The sequence below is a fragment of the Myotis myotis genome, unplaced genomic scaffold, assembly GCF_014108235.1.
Source record: "Myotis myotis isolate mMyoMyo1 unplaced genomic scaffold, mMyoMyo1.p scaffold_m19_p_16, whole genome shotgun sequence".
Classification (NCBI taxonomy): Eukaryota; Metazoa; Chordata; class Mammalia; order Chiroptera; family Vespertilionidae; genus Myotis; species Myotis myotis.
In genome coordinates, this window is record NW_023416320.1 from 31,089,508 (window position 1) to 31,104,825 (window position 15,318).

Here is a 15,318-nt window from a genome sequence, read left to right on the forward strand (position 1 = left end):
GGTAACTTGAAATAAGCAAGCGCACTGAGAGTTGGGCCCTTACAGTGAGCCAACTACGGGAGCACTATATGCAAGGTGGTGAAGAAAAGTAAGAAGGAAGGGAAGGGAGAGATAGGAAAACTAACTTTGTTACGGTCCCTGAGCCTATTCATTTATTTTTTTAAATTTTTACTTTTAGAAAGTTATGTTTGGTTGAACATATAGCACTTGGTGATTTGGAACAAGAGAGTGAAGTGTGACTGTATCCGAGACTCCTCTAATGGGTTTATGGTTCGTTTTGCTTATTGTCAGTCAGAGACGCCATGATGTCCATGGTGCAGACCTTGCATTTTTTTTGCGGGGGGGTGGGGGGGGAAGGGGGTGCTGTTGGAGGAGAATGGGTGTAGTCTCTCAGCAGCCCTGCTGTGTCCTGGGGGTTACCCTCCCCCCCGCCCCCCCTACCATGGACAAGGAGGCCTAAGCAGTTATTCGCCATCACTGCAGTAGACTTGAATTATATCCAGCTTGTGGTGGTTTCTGTTTCTCCTCTGCCCAGAGAAGCCAGGCTCTATTGCTCCCTCTGCGTGTTTTCCCCTCAATTAAAAGCACTTCAGGAAATGGTTCTCAAGGCCAGGAACACAGTCTGATTACTTGCATACCCTTTTTTCAAAAACTAGCACATGCAAAAGCACAGTTCACGTCTTATATAAACAATTAAGCTAATTTCCCCAAGCATTTATGTAGCAGTGGAGATACATCCAAAGTATGTTGAGTTTAACATCAGTTCTGTGCCCTAGGCGTGCATGTGTGGGGGGTGTGTGTGTGTGTGTATGTATGTAGACACATTATTGCAGTGACATGGTCCTTAAATGCAAACCTGCTACTTCGCCTGGTGCTTTTCCTAGGAAGTAGAATCATCTGTTACCAAACTGGAGAAAAGAACTGCATTAGATTTCTTGAAATATAGTAGATTGGATTAAAAGTCATATAAGCTGGTTTTATTTCAAAAATGTGGTTTTGGGAGAGTTTTTAAGGGAGAGCAGGCAATGGGATTACCTTTTCTTTCTTTTTTTTTTTTTTTTTTTTTTTACCTGTTCCTGGTTTTGGAAGACTCAGTTCAGTTCCTGGGACACAAAGCAGGTTGATTGAATTGAATTCAGTTTTTATCCAACAGGGTGATTTTGAGATTCAAGTTGGGTAATGCTTGTTAGCTGCAAAGTATAATGCGAATTTCAGTTCTTAATTTTTATCTTTGGGAGAAAAGTTAGTGGTTCTCTACAGCTTTAGTTTGAAATTAAACTAGAATTCTCTCCTAACCCTTTGAAGGCAAAAATTCTAAAACTGCATTAAATTAAAAGCCATTTTAGCCTGTAGATTAGGGTTAAGGTCTTAGAACTAAGACCTTTGTGGGTGGAGAAGGACAGCAAGTGGCTTCCCAGGCTTGTGCTGTGGTCACAACCGGGCTTGGAGACCTCCCCGCGCCCCTCTGCAGCCGCGCGTGGGCCGCGGTCACCTTCACGCTGGCTTTGCAGCCACATCTGGGTTAGAATCTCGGGTTTGCCATTTTCTGGCTGTGTAACTTTGGGTAAGTTCGTCTTAAAGCGTCATTTTTAAAAGCAGTGCACCTCACCCACCTCATGGGGTTGTTATAGGGACTTGGGAGATAAGTAAGATGCTTAGCAGAGCACATAGCACATTCAGTCCAGTGTCCCAGGATGGCAGTCCCGGTGCTGCCTCTGCCCGAACACCAGGCTGCACCCTGTACCCTTTTCTCCGTCACCCCGAGGGGCCAGGCTGGAGGCAGCCTTGCAGGCGCCACAGCAGCGTGTGACAGCCTGGTCAGTGTACAGCACAAGTCCACATAGGATTCCTCAGACACTTAGAAAGGGGTTAACATTGGTGGAGTTCCACTGCTGTGTTATTCTAGTCAATCTGATTGTAAAAAGAACACCACAACACAGTGCTTTACACATTAAAAATGCTATTTGTGGCCCTAGCCGGTGTGGCTCAGTTGGTTGGGTGTCCTTCTGTGCACCAAAAAGTTGTTGGATCAGTTCCTGGTCAGGGCACATGCCTAGGTTGTGAGCTCTCACATCAGTGTTTCTCGTTCTCTCCCTCTCCCTTCCTCTCTCTCTAAAAATCAATTACCTATCATCTATCTATCATCTACCTATAATAAAAGCATAATATGCAAATTGACCAAAAGACCGAACAGCAGAACAACCGTCTGGACAACCTTCTGGACGACCATGCTATGACACGCACTGGCGCCAGGCCAGCCAAGGGAGGTGCGATGTAATTGGTCGGGCACCCCTCCATCACCCCACAATTGCCCTAAAGAGGGGTGATCAATGCGGGGGGGGGGGGGGGCTCCACGATTGCCCCAAAGAGGGAGACCGAGGCTACCAGGTAGGTGGCGCTGTGTCAGGTGGGCAAGGCCTCCCTCTGCAGGGCGATCAATTTGAGGGTTCTGCGATGGATAGCCCCACAGAGGGAGGCCCAGGCCACCAGCCAGCGACACTGTGGCGGGTGTGCGGGGCTGGCCAGCGATCACTCCACAGAGGGAGGCCCAGGCCAGCCAAGCAATTGCACCCCGTGCCTATCGCCCGCAGAAGGAGGCGACTGGTGGCAGGAGAGGGGGGGCAGCACTGCACAGATGGTAAGCAGTGGCAGTGGTGGGGGCGTGGCCAGCTGCCAGCAGCCAGCAGCAGTGGGTGGGCGGGGGGAAGGAAAGCCCTGATAGGCCCTGATTGATGGCCAGGCCTAGGGACCCTACCCGAGCGGTCCCGGATTGTGAGAGGGCACAGGCTGGGCTGAAGGACGCCCCCGACCCCCGCCTCCCATGCACGAATTTTGTGCACCTGGACCTCTAATATATATATATTGCACAATTACGTAAAATATGCTATTTGGGACAATTCCTATAGTAGAGTGTCACTCCTAATGGTCAGTACTCAATATCTGATGTGAAACTATGTAACATTAAATTTAACCTAACCACTTAGTTCATTATTTTGGACTCTATTAATTCAGAATGTTTATATTTTAGATGCCATGAAAGCGACTCATGTTAATTTGTAGCTGTTTAAGATTTTGCTTGTATGGCAGATATATTCCGAGGACAATTTAAAAACACAAGTGGAAAATCAGAGGTTCAAAAGGCCTTCGGATGGTTTTTCAATGAGCTGTGTATTTCATCAGTAATTTAAAAAAATTAATTCTAAAATGTAATGATTCTGAGTTACAGGCAAAGATAAAATATTATGTTATGATATTTCAACAGTCACTTTATTTAACTTGGTGATTATCTTGACTGTATATATAACAGAAATTATATGTCATCTTTATATGATTATACCAATATTCCTATTTTATTCCTACCAGTGACTTAATTGCGCATAAAAGAACCTGCCAATGCAGTGTTCTGTTTAAGTGCTTTTTATATAACATTACATTTGTTCATATAGTCATATGCTACCTTATAAAACATTTGATAACCACTAATTTGAGGGATGGGTGCTCACGCGCACGTGCACACATACACACACATATACACACACATACTTATCCCCATCCCACAGGAGCAGATGACTTGGCCCTGCTTGGGCTTGTATCAGTAGAATTCAAAGTATATTTTAAAGAACACTTCCATTCAAGATAGTCTTGGAAAAAAGGGATGCTGCCAATAAACACCTTTAGGACACACTGTGTACCAGCTCCCCTCAGCGTGCAGAAAGGGCTTGCAGTAAAAAAGACCATTTTATTTTGTTCAGCCCAGAAATTTCTAAACCCATATAGCCCGAGTCTTCTTTTTATGTAACAGCTTTTAAATATATATATATATATATATATATATATATATATGTATATATATATATATATTTACTGATTTCAGAGAGGAAGGGAGAGGAAGAGAAACATCAATGATGAGAGACAATCATTGATTGGTTGCCTCCTGCACATTCCCCCCACGCCAGGGATCAAGCCCACAACCTGGGCATGTGCCCTTGACTGGAATCGAACCCTGCACCCTTTAGTCCACAGGCCAGTGCTCTATCCACTGAGCCAAACCAGCTAGGGCTGTAACAGCTTTTAATACTCTAAACCTAAAAAGTTGTTCTGTACATTTTCCCTTGTTAATTAATTTGTACGACCAACAATCCAATATTGTTCAGTTGTTTATTTGGTTCATAAATGTACTCATTCATTAAATAATTTTTTCTAGAAATGGTTAAGAATAAGCTGAATAAAACTAATATAAAAGGCTTGAACTTGAGGCCCTGACTCTAACACTAAAATTAGCCAAGCAGAAAATATTCCAACCCTTGATTCTCAAGAATATTTTTATGCTTATTTTATATCAAAGTTAAAAATTATTTTAGTTGACTGTTTAATGTCTGCTCATTTTGATTTAATCCCCCACAAAGACGGTTTTAAAAGCTTGCTTGTAGTGCATTTTTATGCCCTCAGTCATCCAATCTTGGTCATGGTTCATTTCAGGCATGATTTCATTCAAGGCTGGTTCCATGCAGGGACCCCAGGCCGGCACCTGGCTGACGGTTTTCAGGAAGCCTCCTCAGGGTCAGCTGGGTCAGGTGCTCTGCGCCCACCTGGCAGCCCCTGTGGCTGCCTAGATCACTGTTAAATCTCAAATATTTGTTGAATGAGTAAATGAATTGGGCACCACATATTGAGTGCACCTTCTTTTTATCAACATCATTGACAAGAAAAGGGTGTTAAAATCTCAACAGGACTTCCTGAACCCTTGCTAAATGCACTTTTGAACCCTTGTCCCCTCTTCACTGACAATGGAGCTTCAGTGCTCATACTGGAATTCCTTCTTAAAACAGTGTCAAGGGACCAGGAACCTTGCCTATGTTGGAAAAAATAGGAGTGAAGAATGCCAGCAACAGCAATGTGTCTCCAAAGCCATTTAAAAAAGTTTCAATCTTAAATGAGTCCTTAATATTTATATTTTTACAAATCATTTAAATCCCAGTTCCATGTGTTGTAGTTATTGCTCCGTGGGTCTTAATTGGTCTGCCCCTTCTGCACCAGAACCTTAGGTTCTCTGAGCTCAGTTTATGGAGAGGGACGTGTCTCCCAGGAGGGCCATCTTGCTCTTGTTCAGTTGATAGTGTCTTTCTTTTTTAAATCCTCACCCGAGGATATTTTTTTCCATTGATTTTTAGAGATAGTGGAAGGGAGAGGGAGAGACAGAGAGAAACACGGATGTGAGAGAGACACATCGATGGGTTGCCTTCCGCATGCCCCTGACCAGGGCTGGGAGCCTGCAACCGAGGTACGTGCCCTTGCCTGGAATCAAACCCAGGACCCTTCAGTCTGCAGGTCGATGCTCTAGCCACTGAGCAACATTGGCTAGGGCTGTACCATCTTTTCTTTATCATAAAGTAGTATTTTGATTTTAGATTGTTTGTATCACTCAGTAAACAAAATGTTTGTTCGTAGGTGTCCTCTGCTGCAAAATGTTAGTTTGCAGAGATTGTGCGTGTGGGAAACATTGCACCCCGTTAGTGCTATGTTGCTCACTTGTGTTACTCGACAACGCTAACAGGTAGAGGCTTGGAGAATATGAAGCCACAACATGATTAAATAAGATTGAATCAGCAAAGGCTGACGAAGGGTGGAGGAAAAGCTTCGCCTTACTCTCCTCATTCCCCTGAGCATGCTGAGCCACCTTCGCTTGAAGGTAGCAGAAGGATTGCCCTCGCCACAGCTCTCCCTTGGTTACATGTGCATCCTGTCTCTTCTGCTGTTTTATATAAGTTTTGTGTGTTTGTCTAATTTATATGTTATGAAAACTGGAGTTAAGCATAAAAACAATTACCTTTAGCTTATGGTAATATTTTTGACAACATATATATCTTGGATCATTGTCATTTATAGTTTAAGTATCAGTCATTCTGTTTTAGTTCTAAGAGTTCATGGCATAGTCCTTATATATTCCATACTATTCCAGCAGTCATATTGATGTATGATAGAAAATATTTTAAGCAGAAAGTCCTTTAGGGTGTATTTAAAAATACCTTTGGTATCCAACATTCTCCACATTTGCTCTAACGAATGAGGGGTTTTAAGAATGCCCTACATGGTAATATCAGATGCTAATGGCATTGATTATCTGTCAGACAGTGGGAATTGATGGGAAAATATCCACTGTAAAATTAAATAGCATTAGAGAATGTACCATGAGGGGTTGGGGGCAGGACACGGCCGGGCCGGGAGACTTTGTCAGGGTATTACTGTGAGCTCCAGGCCCCCCCCCCCCCCCCACACACACACACATGATTAAGGCAGGCCATCTGTTCTTTGTTAAATGTTTACAAAAACAGCTTTTCTCTAAAAGGTTCCAGGAGACGTAGGTCTGGTAAACACTATAATATTTCTGAACACCTTTTTCACCTGAAAACGTAATTGTGCTGCATATCAAACAGGATTAATAATTTTTTGTATTTAATCTTTACATTTCCTCCTCCTTATGAAAGATTGAATTTTTTCAGGGGTACTAATTTATGGCTTCATTTATTACTGAAGGGAGCATCTAAAATAATTTGTATGCTAAAGTGTGTAAATAAATTTTCAGTCATTTTATATTTGGTATTTTATGCTTTTTCTAATTTAGAAATGTGTACCAGGCATCTCTCATTAGAAGCCGGCACTTTGCTACGGGAGCCAGTGCCAGGCAGATTAAAGACAGGTACACAAACCCGGAATTAATTCACCCTTCTAAGCTCTATGCATTCTTTACTAGTAGACTTTTCTCTTTCCTTCCCTTTCTAGGAAATACTTTTTCTTACGTTTCCTGAAGAGTAGCTTGTTCCAAATAAGTTTGATCTCTATGTCCCTTATAAAAAAACCTAGAGGCCCGATGCACGAAATTTGTGCAAGGGAGTCAGCCCTCGCAGCCCTGGCTTCGTCCGGAAGGTCATTTGGCTGTTCGGACTAATTAGCATATTAGCTCTTTATCATATAGGATAGGATAGGATAGGATAGGATAGGATAGGATAGGATAGGATAGGATAGGATAGGATAGGATAGGTTAGGATAGGATAGGATAGGATAGGATAGGATAGGATAGGGCTTTTTCCTTTGATCTACATTGGAAGATAATATGGAGCAATGAATTCAACTTCAGCTTGAATAAAGCAGTTCACTCAGATTTCCATGAGTCCTCAAGGTAACGATACTTTGGACAGCGCCTCCGTGGACTTTTCCTCTGATGCCTGTGAGGGAAGAACCGAGGGGAGAACCGAGGGCAGGGTGCTTTCCTCAGGCCTGGGTTGGCTGTGCTGTCCCCGCAGGGACCCTGGTCCTGTGGCCTTACATCCGCGTGTTCTTCTCAAACCTGTGCCCTTGCTTCTCTCTCCCCTTCCATGCCCTCACTCTTTGAGGCTCACTCTCTCAGTATGATGACGAAAGGGCACGATGTGTTTTAAGTTCTTCTAATACCAGAGGATTTTGGAAAGGACTTCGGACTCCATCTGACCCAAATCCTCCATTTTGCAGTTGAAGAAAGTGAGCCCCAGGTGACTGCAATGATTTCCCCGAGAACAGAGCGAACGGCAGTGCCCAAGACTAGAATTTTTCTCTCTTACCTCACAGTTCCCGGCTCTTTCTCCCGTACTTGTGCAGATGGAGAACTGAATATAGATTTCTTTAATAACCATGGTAGGTTTTAATGGAAACAGTGTAACTACTTTTTCTCAGGTAGTGACTTTTTTAAAAAGTGATTTTAGGTCACCAAACTCTTTGGAAAAATCAAGTGGAACCTGTGGAGCCTTTCCCAAAAGGATACCCTTGTGTCCGATTTCAGGATGGGCAGAGTTTGGATTTAGGAAACCTAGTCTCAGATCTCTGCTCTGTTCCCTGCTGTGTGGCCTTGGGTGGTCACACAACCTGCTCAGACTGTACTTCCTTTCTGAAAGATGGGGGAAAATTATCACATCTTCCTTCTGAGATTCAGATGAACTACTCCTACCTACAAGTACCCAGTGCAGTACATGGCATGAAATAGATGCTCAATAAGAGTTAGTTGTACAGTGGGGCCTTGACTTACGAGTTTAATTCGTTCCGAGACCGAGCTCGTTAACTCAAATTACTCTGTCAACTCAATGCAAAAAAGTCGGCCAAGAGACAGCTGGTATCTCAAAAAACTCGTTAGTCGGGACACTCGTAAGTCAAGGCCCCACTGTATTGGAATCTGATTTATAGTACTTGCTAATGGTAAAACATAACTTCTGAGTTACTCTCGAGTCCTCTGCAGACCTGGACCTGGACTGCCTGGCATTCTCCTCTTTTGGAGGTGCTGTGGCGAGGGGTGTAGGCTCTGCAGCCATCAGCTCTGATGTCAGCCTCAGTTCTGTCACTTACCGACCGTAGCTCGTTACTGCATCTTAGCGTGTCAGTGTCCATCCCTAGCTCTTAGGGCTGGTGTGGGGATTGAATGGTGTCAGGGGTGTAGCGTACTCAGCACATGTTTAGCATATAGTCAGATTGTTTAGTAAAGGCTAGCACTTATTATTATTTACATTACAGTTACTATTGAGTGTCTGGAGAATGTATGGAAAGGGCAGAAAGTGAGTGGCAGTCCAACTCCTGAAAACATTGGAATGTCAGGGATCATGAGATGTCATGCTTGACCGTGGGGGTAACACCAACCCTGCCTGGTTTGCATCATGACTGCCAGGTGGAGTCCCTGACTCTGATCCCAGCCGATCGCTGAGCATCCCATCCCAGTTGCTGGTATTCTCAGTGGTATTTCTGACCATCTTGGGCAAACACCTAGTGAATGCCATCTCCTACAAGGCATGCTGCAAGGACTATTTGGGTTCTCTCTCCCTCAATTAAATTTGGAAATCTAAAACGTAATAATTTATGAAAAACACTATCTGCATTTCATATTAGTACAAGAAATGTAACCAGATGGAGACTTTGTGCTTTTAATTTGGCATTTTCATGTTATTTAGACCAGAAATGACCAGCACTGTTTGAGATTGATGTGTTCACACTTTGACTTTAAGCTTCCACGGGCCCTGAATCTTGCAGTGCCCACTCGGTACACTTGTTCTTTTTTTAAAGTGGCTTAATTAGGTACCTTTGAGTTCCTATTCCCGCATGGGGAAAAGAATTCCACTCAAATTCATCCTGTATAGTTTAGTTTTTGCTACTGTTTTGTCATTCCTCAGGCTGCTTAGCAAATGGACAATGTGTTTAGCTGAATGAGAATATTTTTCTTCCTGAAATAATTTTTTACTGTATTATTAAGTTGCCCCTTTTCACGTTTATTTAAAAGCTTTCTTGTTCAAAAAAATATGTGTGTTTTTGTTTGTTTGTTTTTTGGATGAGAGAAAAAGATACATTTTACAACATACAGTTGGTAAAATGTGTGCTACCTTGAGTATAGAGTACGTTTTAGAAACACCGGCCTGTAACTTTCAGTTCCTTTCTTCACTACGAAGAATGATATACTAATTTCAATTCCTATTTGTGTCTCTTAGCATTCTCCATCGGAGCCCTTTCTAGAGAAACCAGTGCCGGATATGACTCAGGTTAGTGGACCGAACACCCAGCTAGTGAAGAGTGAGGATTACCTGCCATCCATAGAGCAGCAGCCACAACAAAAGAAGAAGAAGAAGAAAAACAACCACATTGTTGCAGAGGATCCCAGTAAAAGTTTTGGTAAAGAGGACTTCCCTGGTGGGGTTGATAACCAAGAACTAAATAGGAATTCACTAGATGGGTCTCAAGAAGAGAAAAAGAAAAAGAAAAGGCCGAAGGCAAAAAAAGACCCGAAGGAACTGAAAGAACCCAAGGAGAAAAAAGAGCCCAAGGAACCCAAGACCCCGAAAGCCCCTAAGATTCCCAAAGAGCCAAAGGAAAAGAAAGCAAAAACTGCCACGCCAAAACCCAAGTCCAGCAAAAAGTCCAGGTAGGCCGCGCCCAGCAGCACCAGGAAACACAGCTCCAGCATGAGCAGCCTCTGAGTCGGGGCTGGGGAGAGGGAGGAGGGAGCACTTCGATGGTCATGATCGTTGTGGAGTTTCTTTCTCTGACGCCCACTCCAAAAAGTTAATGGTTTTATGCATTATAAATTTGGGACTCCGTTACTATGAACTACCGAATTTGGATAATACATTTTAGACTTCAGATAGAAATTCGTATTTTAAAACGACTTCCTTGTATTTTTGTGAACGTTTTTTTTTAAAAAAATTTAACACACAGAACCAAGTTGCCAGCATAATTATTTGTAAATATAGAGCAATAACCCCATTGTTGGTGACAGTGCAAAACACGGAAGGAAGGATTGTAGAAGCAAGACAGGCCACTCTATTTCGCAAAGCTTTTCAGCCCCGATTCCCAAAAGCTGAAACAGGAGCATGAATTCCCTCCACTTGGTGGAGTAAGGCTTCCAGGGGCAGTGTTGACATCCTCGTGGCAACACGGGGGAAATCAAATGGCAGGTACCCACCTGCTACGCATGCGAGGCTAGCGTGAAGTTTGGGTTCCAGGAAATAGCCTTCTCCGCGCCATGCTTCCTCTTCTTACTTCCCCCGCCAGCTCTCTGACCCCCCAGAAGGCATATTTACTCAGTAAGAAAAGTTGAGAGGAGAAGACATTGAAGACTAATTTTTTTCATTTGTACTGAACATTTCTTACAACTGTTCTGAACCAGTTCCAAACATCTGAATCTATTTTTCAGAATATGGCTCATGTTAGAAAATATAGTTTCCAGATGTAAGTTTTGGTCAGACCTGGTTAATCTGAACCTGTTTGCAAACTCCATTAGAAAACACGCTCCCCCGCCTCCCCCATGTGCATATATGCATGCTCAGTTCTGCGACTGACGTGCCTGATGGAACTTTTTGAGCTCGCTCAAAGCCGCCTCTGGTAGGCTTTGCTGTGTGTGCATGGGCAGGCACACACAGAGAGGAGGTTGTTTCTGTGACTCTGTATAGATGCTGCAAAGCGAAAGAACAAACTTGGGTTTTCAACTTCCTGCTGAAAATATCTAAACAACCCCCAATAATTATTCTGTAGTGTTTTGAAAGTTTGAATCATAGCTATTTAAAAATCTTTGCCATCAGTACTTTTTATGGTGTTAAAAGAACTGAAATTATATTCAATAACTCAATCTTGTAGGCAACTTAATATTTGCATTTAATTAGGAATCTTTGATGCCTCACTATGTGGTATCTTAATTGAAAACCATTATTATTTTCTCCTTATGAGCACTCTTCTAAACTCACAATGTATTATAGAGAGATAATTCATTAAGTAGTTGCTATTTGCAGGTAATGTGTTAATGTTACGGATCTGAATGAGGAGGACTTGGCTAGAATTTCAGTATGACTTATGAAGAGTTTTGAAAATAATACAGTTGCTTAAATCTAAGTATTGTGCTTTTGGTAGGAGAGAAAGCATGTGCAGCAAAATCTAAAAAGAGTTTTGTGTTTTTTTTAAACTTAAAATGTAAGAGTCTGTGTTATAAGGAAGCTTTTGAGAGCTCAGAAAATATAACACCAAGACTAGTTTAAGCCTCAAGATGTATCTGGCTTCAGTTTCTATCTTAACTTTTTGAACCTATCATCTGATGGTAAAGACTGATAAGCAAGAAAAGAAAAACCCACTATATTGTGGATCTGGTCATAAATTTCTAAGTATATTCTTTCAAGCTCTTAGTCTACAGAGAACTGGCCTTCTCTTTAAAAACATACTTTAGCACACCCTAGAATACATTGGGACAGATATTATATTGCTTTCTTCAACAACGAAACTTGTTAAAATTTTCCCAACAGCTAAACTACTCTTAGGAACTTGGGGCTTTAAGTCCAGTGAGTGCTAGGACTTGGTGCAGGTACAGACCTGTCTTCTTCAGCTAGAGGAGCCTTCAGCATAGTCCTCCTCTGCATGCTTTCAGCTGCCCGTGTGAAGTTTGGGCTGTCTATGCAGAGGAGGATGTTGGCGTTGCTGAATCAGAGAAATGGCTTTGCACTAGCCACACGCTTTTGGTAGGAGGAAGGGCATGCGATTATTTTCTCTTAAGAAGGAAGTCTAAGTAGTTGTTTTCCCCACTGTTGTTTCTGATTAGTAGTCTCAGTCGATGCTTCCTATACATTTTTGCCCAAGTGGTATGAAAATACTTGAGTGGAACACTTCTGTTGAGTATGGAGCCATGCAAGTGAAAAGGAAGGTAATGTAATGTAGCCCAGACGCTCACGAGAGAGCTTGTGGCACCTCTGTTGGCCCTGGTGACTGTCTCTTCTAGGTACTTGCTGATTTATGGTGAATCATGGTGAGGACATTCCTGAGAGGCTTTCCTGTTGTCTATGGGGATGCCTATCCAAGAATATGGTCATCAAATAGAGATTAACCAAGCCAATACTTTGTTTGAGTTACAGGGTTTCTATTGGTGAGATGAATTGAGTATGTTGAATTGTGATCTCATTGTTCTGCTATGTCTGGAAAGGAAATAGCATCCTGAAGCAAGGATAAGTAGAATGCATACAACTACATGTAAATTCTGAATAGCATAGCAGGGTAATTATGTAAATTGAATATGCAGTGATGAAGGTAATAGGGGGTTTGGGTTATGTTAGTACTGGGGTTGAATTGCCATAGCAGTCTGCTTTTAAGCACTGGAATAGAGCAGTGACAATTTTGTTTGGCAAAATGTTATGTGATACCCGTTATTTCCATCCTTGAATAAGTTAACTTGATGAATTTGTTTATACAGAAAATAATTTTCCTACAGAGGGCTCCAATAGAGGGAATAAACAGAAGTGGAATGAGAAATGCGGTTACAGGACCACTCTCACCTCCCCTGCTCGGCCCAGTGAGCAGTGGTGATGGAAGTGACCCACTGGTGGGCCGGTGCTCTCTGCATCGTGTCTGTGGCAGGGAGAGAGCTTGTTCTGTGTCATTCGCACACTCTCAGTAGTGAAGGCCGTAAGAAAGGGTGGCTGTTGTCCATGGGGCTGATGTTCTTGTGTGCTTTTATGGTGCCCTCCTCACCAGCTGTCATCCCTCCTCATTCCATAAAGTAGCAGAGGCTTGAATTTGTGGCCCTTCCCAGAACTGGCCTTTTGGCAACCAAAACATAATTCCATTTTTCTTGCCTGTGTAGGAGAACCTAACAATTTGCCCAGAAGCTGTAACATAGAATGGGAGTGAGACAGAAAAAAGGAGTTCAGCATTTCAGGAAAAGCTGTTTGAGGTCGTAGTGATGAGGCAGACGGCCACATTCTTCTTTTCTATCAGAAACATTCCTTTTCCCCACTGTACCTTTTCTTTGTTTTAAATATATGTTTTTCTACCTGTTTTTTCTGGTGCCTTCCCCGGATATCCTTCTAGCTTTCAGATATTGGCAGTTAATATGGAAAATAAAAGCGAAGACATCTGTGGGCTGAGAGGATGCCATTTTGCATATGGAGGGGTTCGCGGAGCTGAAATACGGGCATTTGCGGACTTCTTTTCAATGCGTTTTCTGTGGTGTGTGCTAGCCCTTGTGAAATGAAAAAGAACTTGGAGGAAGTGCTTCCTTTCAACGACTCTTGACGGACTTAGTGGTCCATTTAGCTCTATAAAGGCCCTTTGAGTAGACATACAGAAGGGAACATGGCCAAAGGTTGTGACTTGACTACTGAAGCTTCCGTCACACGGAGCCGTGGAGAACTGCTTCTGATGCAGTCTCTAGGGACACGTCCTGTTGTTAAAGGTAGTCGAAAGCTCAAATGCTATTTCTCAATTAAGAGTGAAATACTTTATTTTAAACTGAAAAATAAACATACTGGTCTTGTTTTTTTAAAAACACATATTAAGTACCAAAAACATGTAAAGTATACGTTTTGCAAACCACCCTATCATTATCATTAGTATTTATGTGGCAGCTTTCTTCTGAGTCACCTAGCTTTTCAGAGGCTGTTTTCTCAGTGATGATCTAAGAGAGTAGCAGCATTTTACCCAAGGCATATTTTTCTTCAGCCAGCAAGCCCAATGGTGGGATATTTTGGTAAACTAATACATATTTTTATGGTGTGCTCTTACACAAGTAAAATTTTTCCAGAGAGATTAGACACAGAAGCAGACCATTACATTAGTTTTGTCAATAAGTAGAAAAACCCAGATAGATATCTCTCATCAGGTACATAGGGAATAAAGCAAATTAAACCAACCGTTTTTCTTCTTTTTAGTTTCTTGTTGTTTCTTTTACTCCCATGCTATGCTTTAGTCTTGACCCAAGACTTGAGATAATTGGAAAGATGGAATTAAATATTTTGGATGCTGCCTGCACAAGAGGGTGTAGATTTCTTTAACATGTGGTCACAAGATGGACTTTTGAGTCCTTTTGGTGTTGGAGAGGAACAAGGAAGATAGAGCGTTGTGCGTCTCTCTGCCCACTGCCCTGCCCTGTCTCCAGTTAATCAAATGAGAGCACCAGGTCAGAAATGAGACCAGGTGCCCGCTTTTCAGCTGGTCTCAAAGGTTATCTTCTCTTTGACAAATGGACCGTCAAATCTTTTAAATCCCAGATCCTTCTTTCCTTCAGGCTAACCACCTCAGTGTTTCCATTCCCAGTGACGGGCCACATTATGGTCCTTCGTCTATCTGATTTGTCTTAAATTGGCAGAATGAGCAGGGAGGGAAGAGCGACAGCCCCTTTTTAGTAGAGACCCTGATAGCCTTGACTTTGGTGGTTCAGTTTATACTCAGTAGGGGGAAGAGAATGCGTAACCACATTGACCCTAAAAAGCGAGTTCTGCTAACTCATGCTCTGGGCTGCGTGCTGAGTGGACCACACTGGCCTGCTGGAAATTCGCTTCCGCTGGTCCCCGGGAGCTTCAGTGACTTCAAAGCAGTGGCCTGCAGCCACTTTGGTTTCTGTGGGAGAGGGTGATGTAGATCCCACTTTCAACTCTCACTGTACCCATCAAACGAAAGCTGAGAGGTGAGGAGGCCATGGGCAGCAGTGGATACTGAGGGGGATTTTTCTGGAGACATAGTCCTTTGAAGTCTCAAGTTGAATTTTTGGGTGGGGCATGAGTTGCCAAGTAGATGGTGGGTGCATTGAAAGGTTAAAGAGAGAAGGAATCATAACTGATTTTTAAAATTATTATTAAAAATGTCTCTATATAAAAATGCTTTTGGAAAGTATGAAGTCCTGTACAAATGCGAAATTTGTCCCATGAGACATACAATTTTTTGGCTGGTTGTCTTCCACCTAGATAAGGCCCCTTTGAGTCTCTGGATGTTTGTGGGAACCACCGTCAGAGCGTCAGTCATCTGAAATGCCAGGCCTCACTTCAGCCACCTTTACATAGA

At 42.7% G+C, this 15,318-nt stretch overlaps 1 protein-coding gene across 10 annotated transcripts in view; it reads left to right on the forward strand.

Annotated features, from left to right (window-relative positions):
- Nucleotides 1-15,318, forward strand: part of CHD7 (chromodomain helicase DNA binding protein 7) — a 181,072-nt gene that overhangs the window by 92,675 nt on the left and 73,079 nt on the right. For 9 of the 10 annotated variants that reach the window (XM_036338324.1, XM_036338327.1, XM_036338328.1 and 6 more), the window contains one exon: nt 9,498-9,928. In XM_036338324.1, the coding sequence (XP_036194217.1) occupies nt 9,498-9,928 (431 nt within the window). Of the gene's footprint in view, nt 1-6,622; nt 6,698-9,497; nt 9,929-15,318 lie in introns of those variants that run through there. The other variant, XM_036338331.1, reaches the window with a different exon arrangement.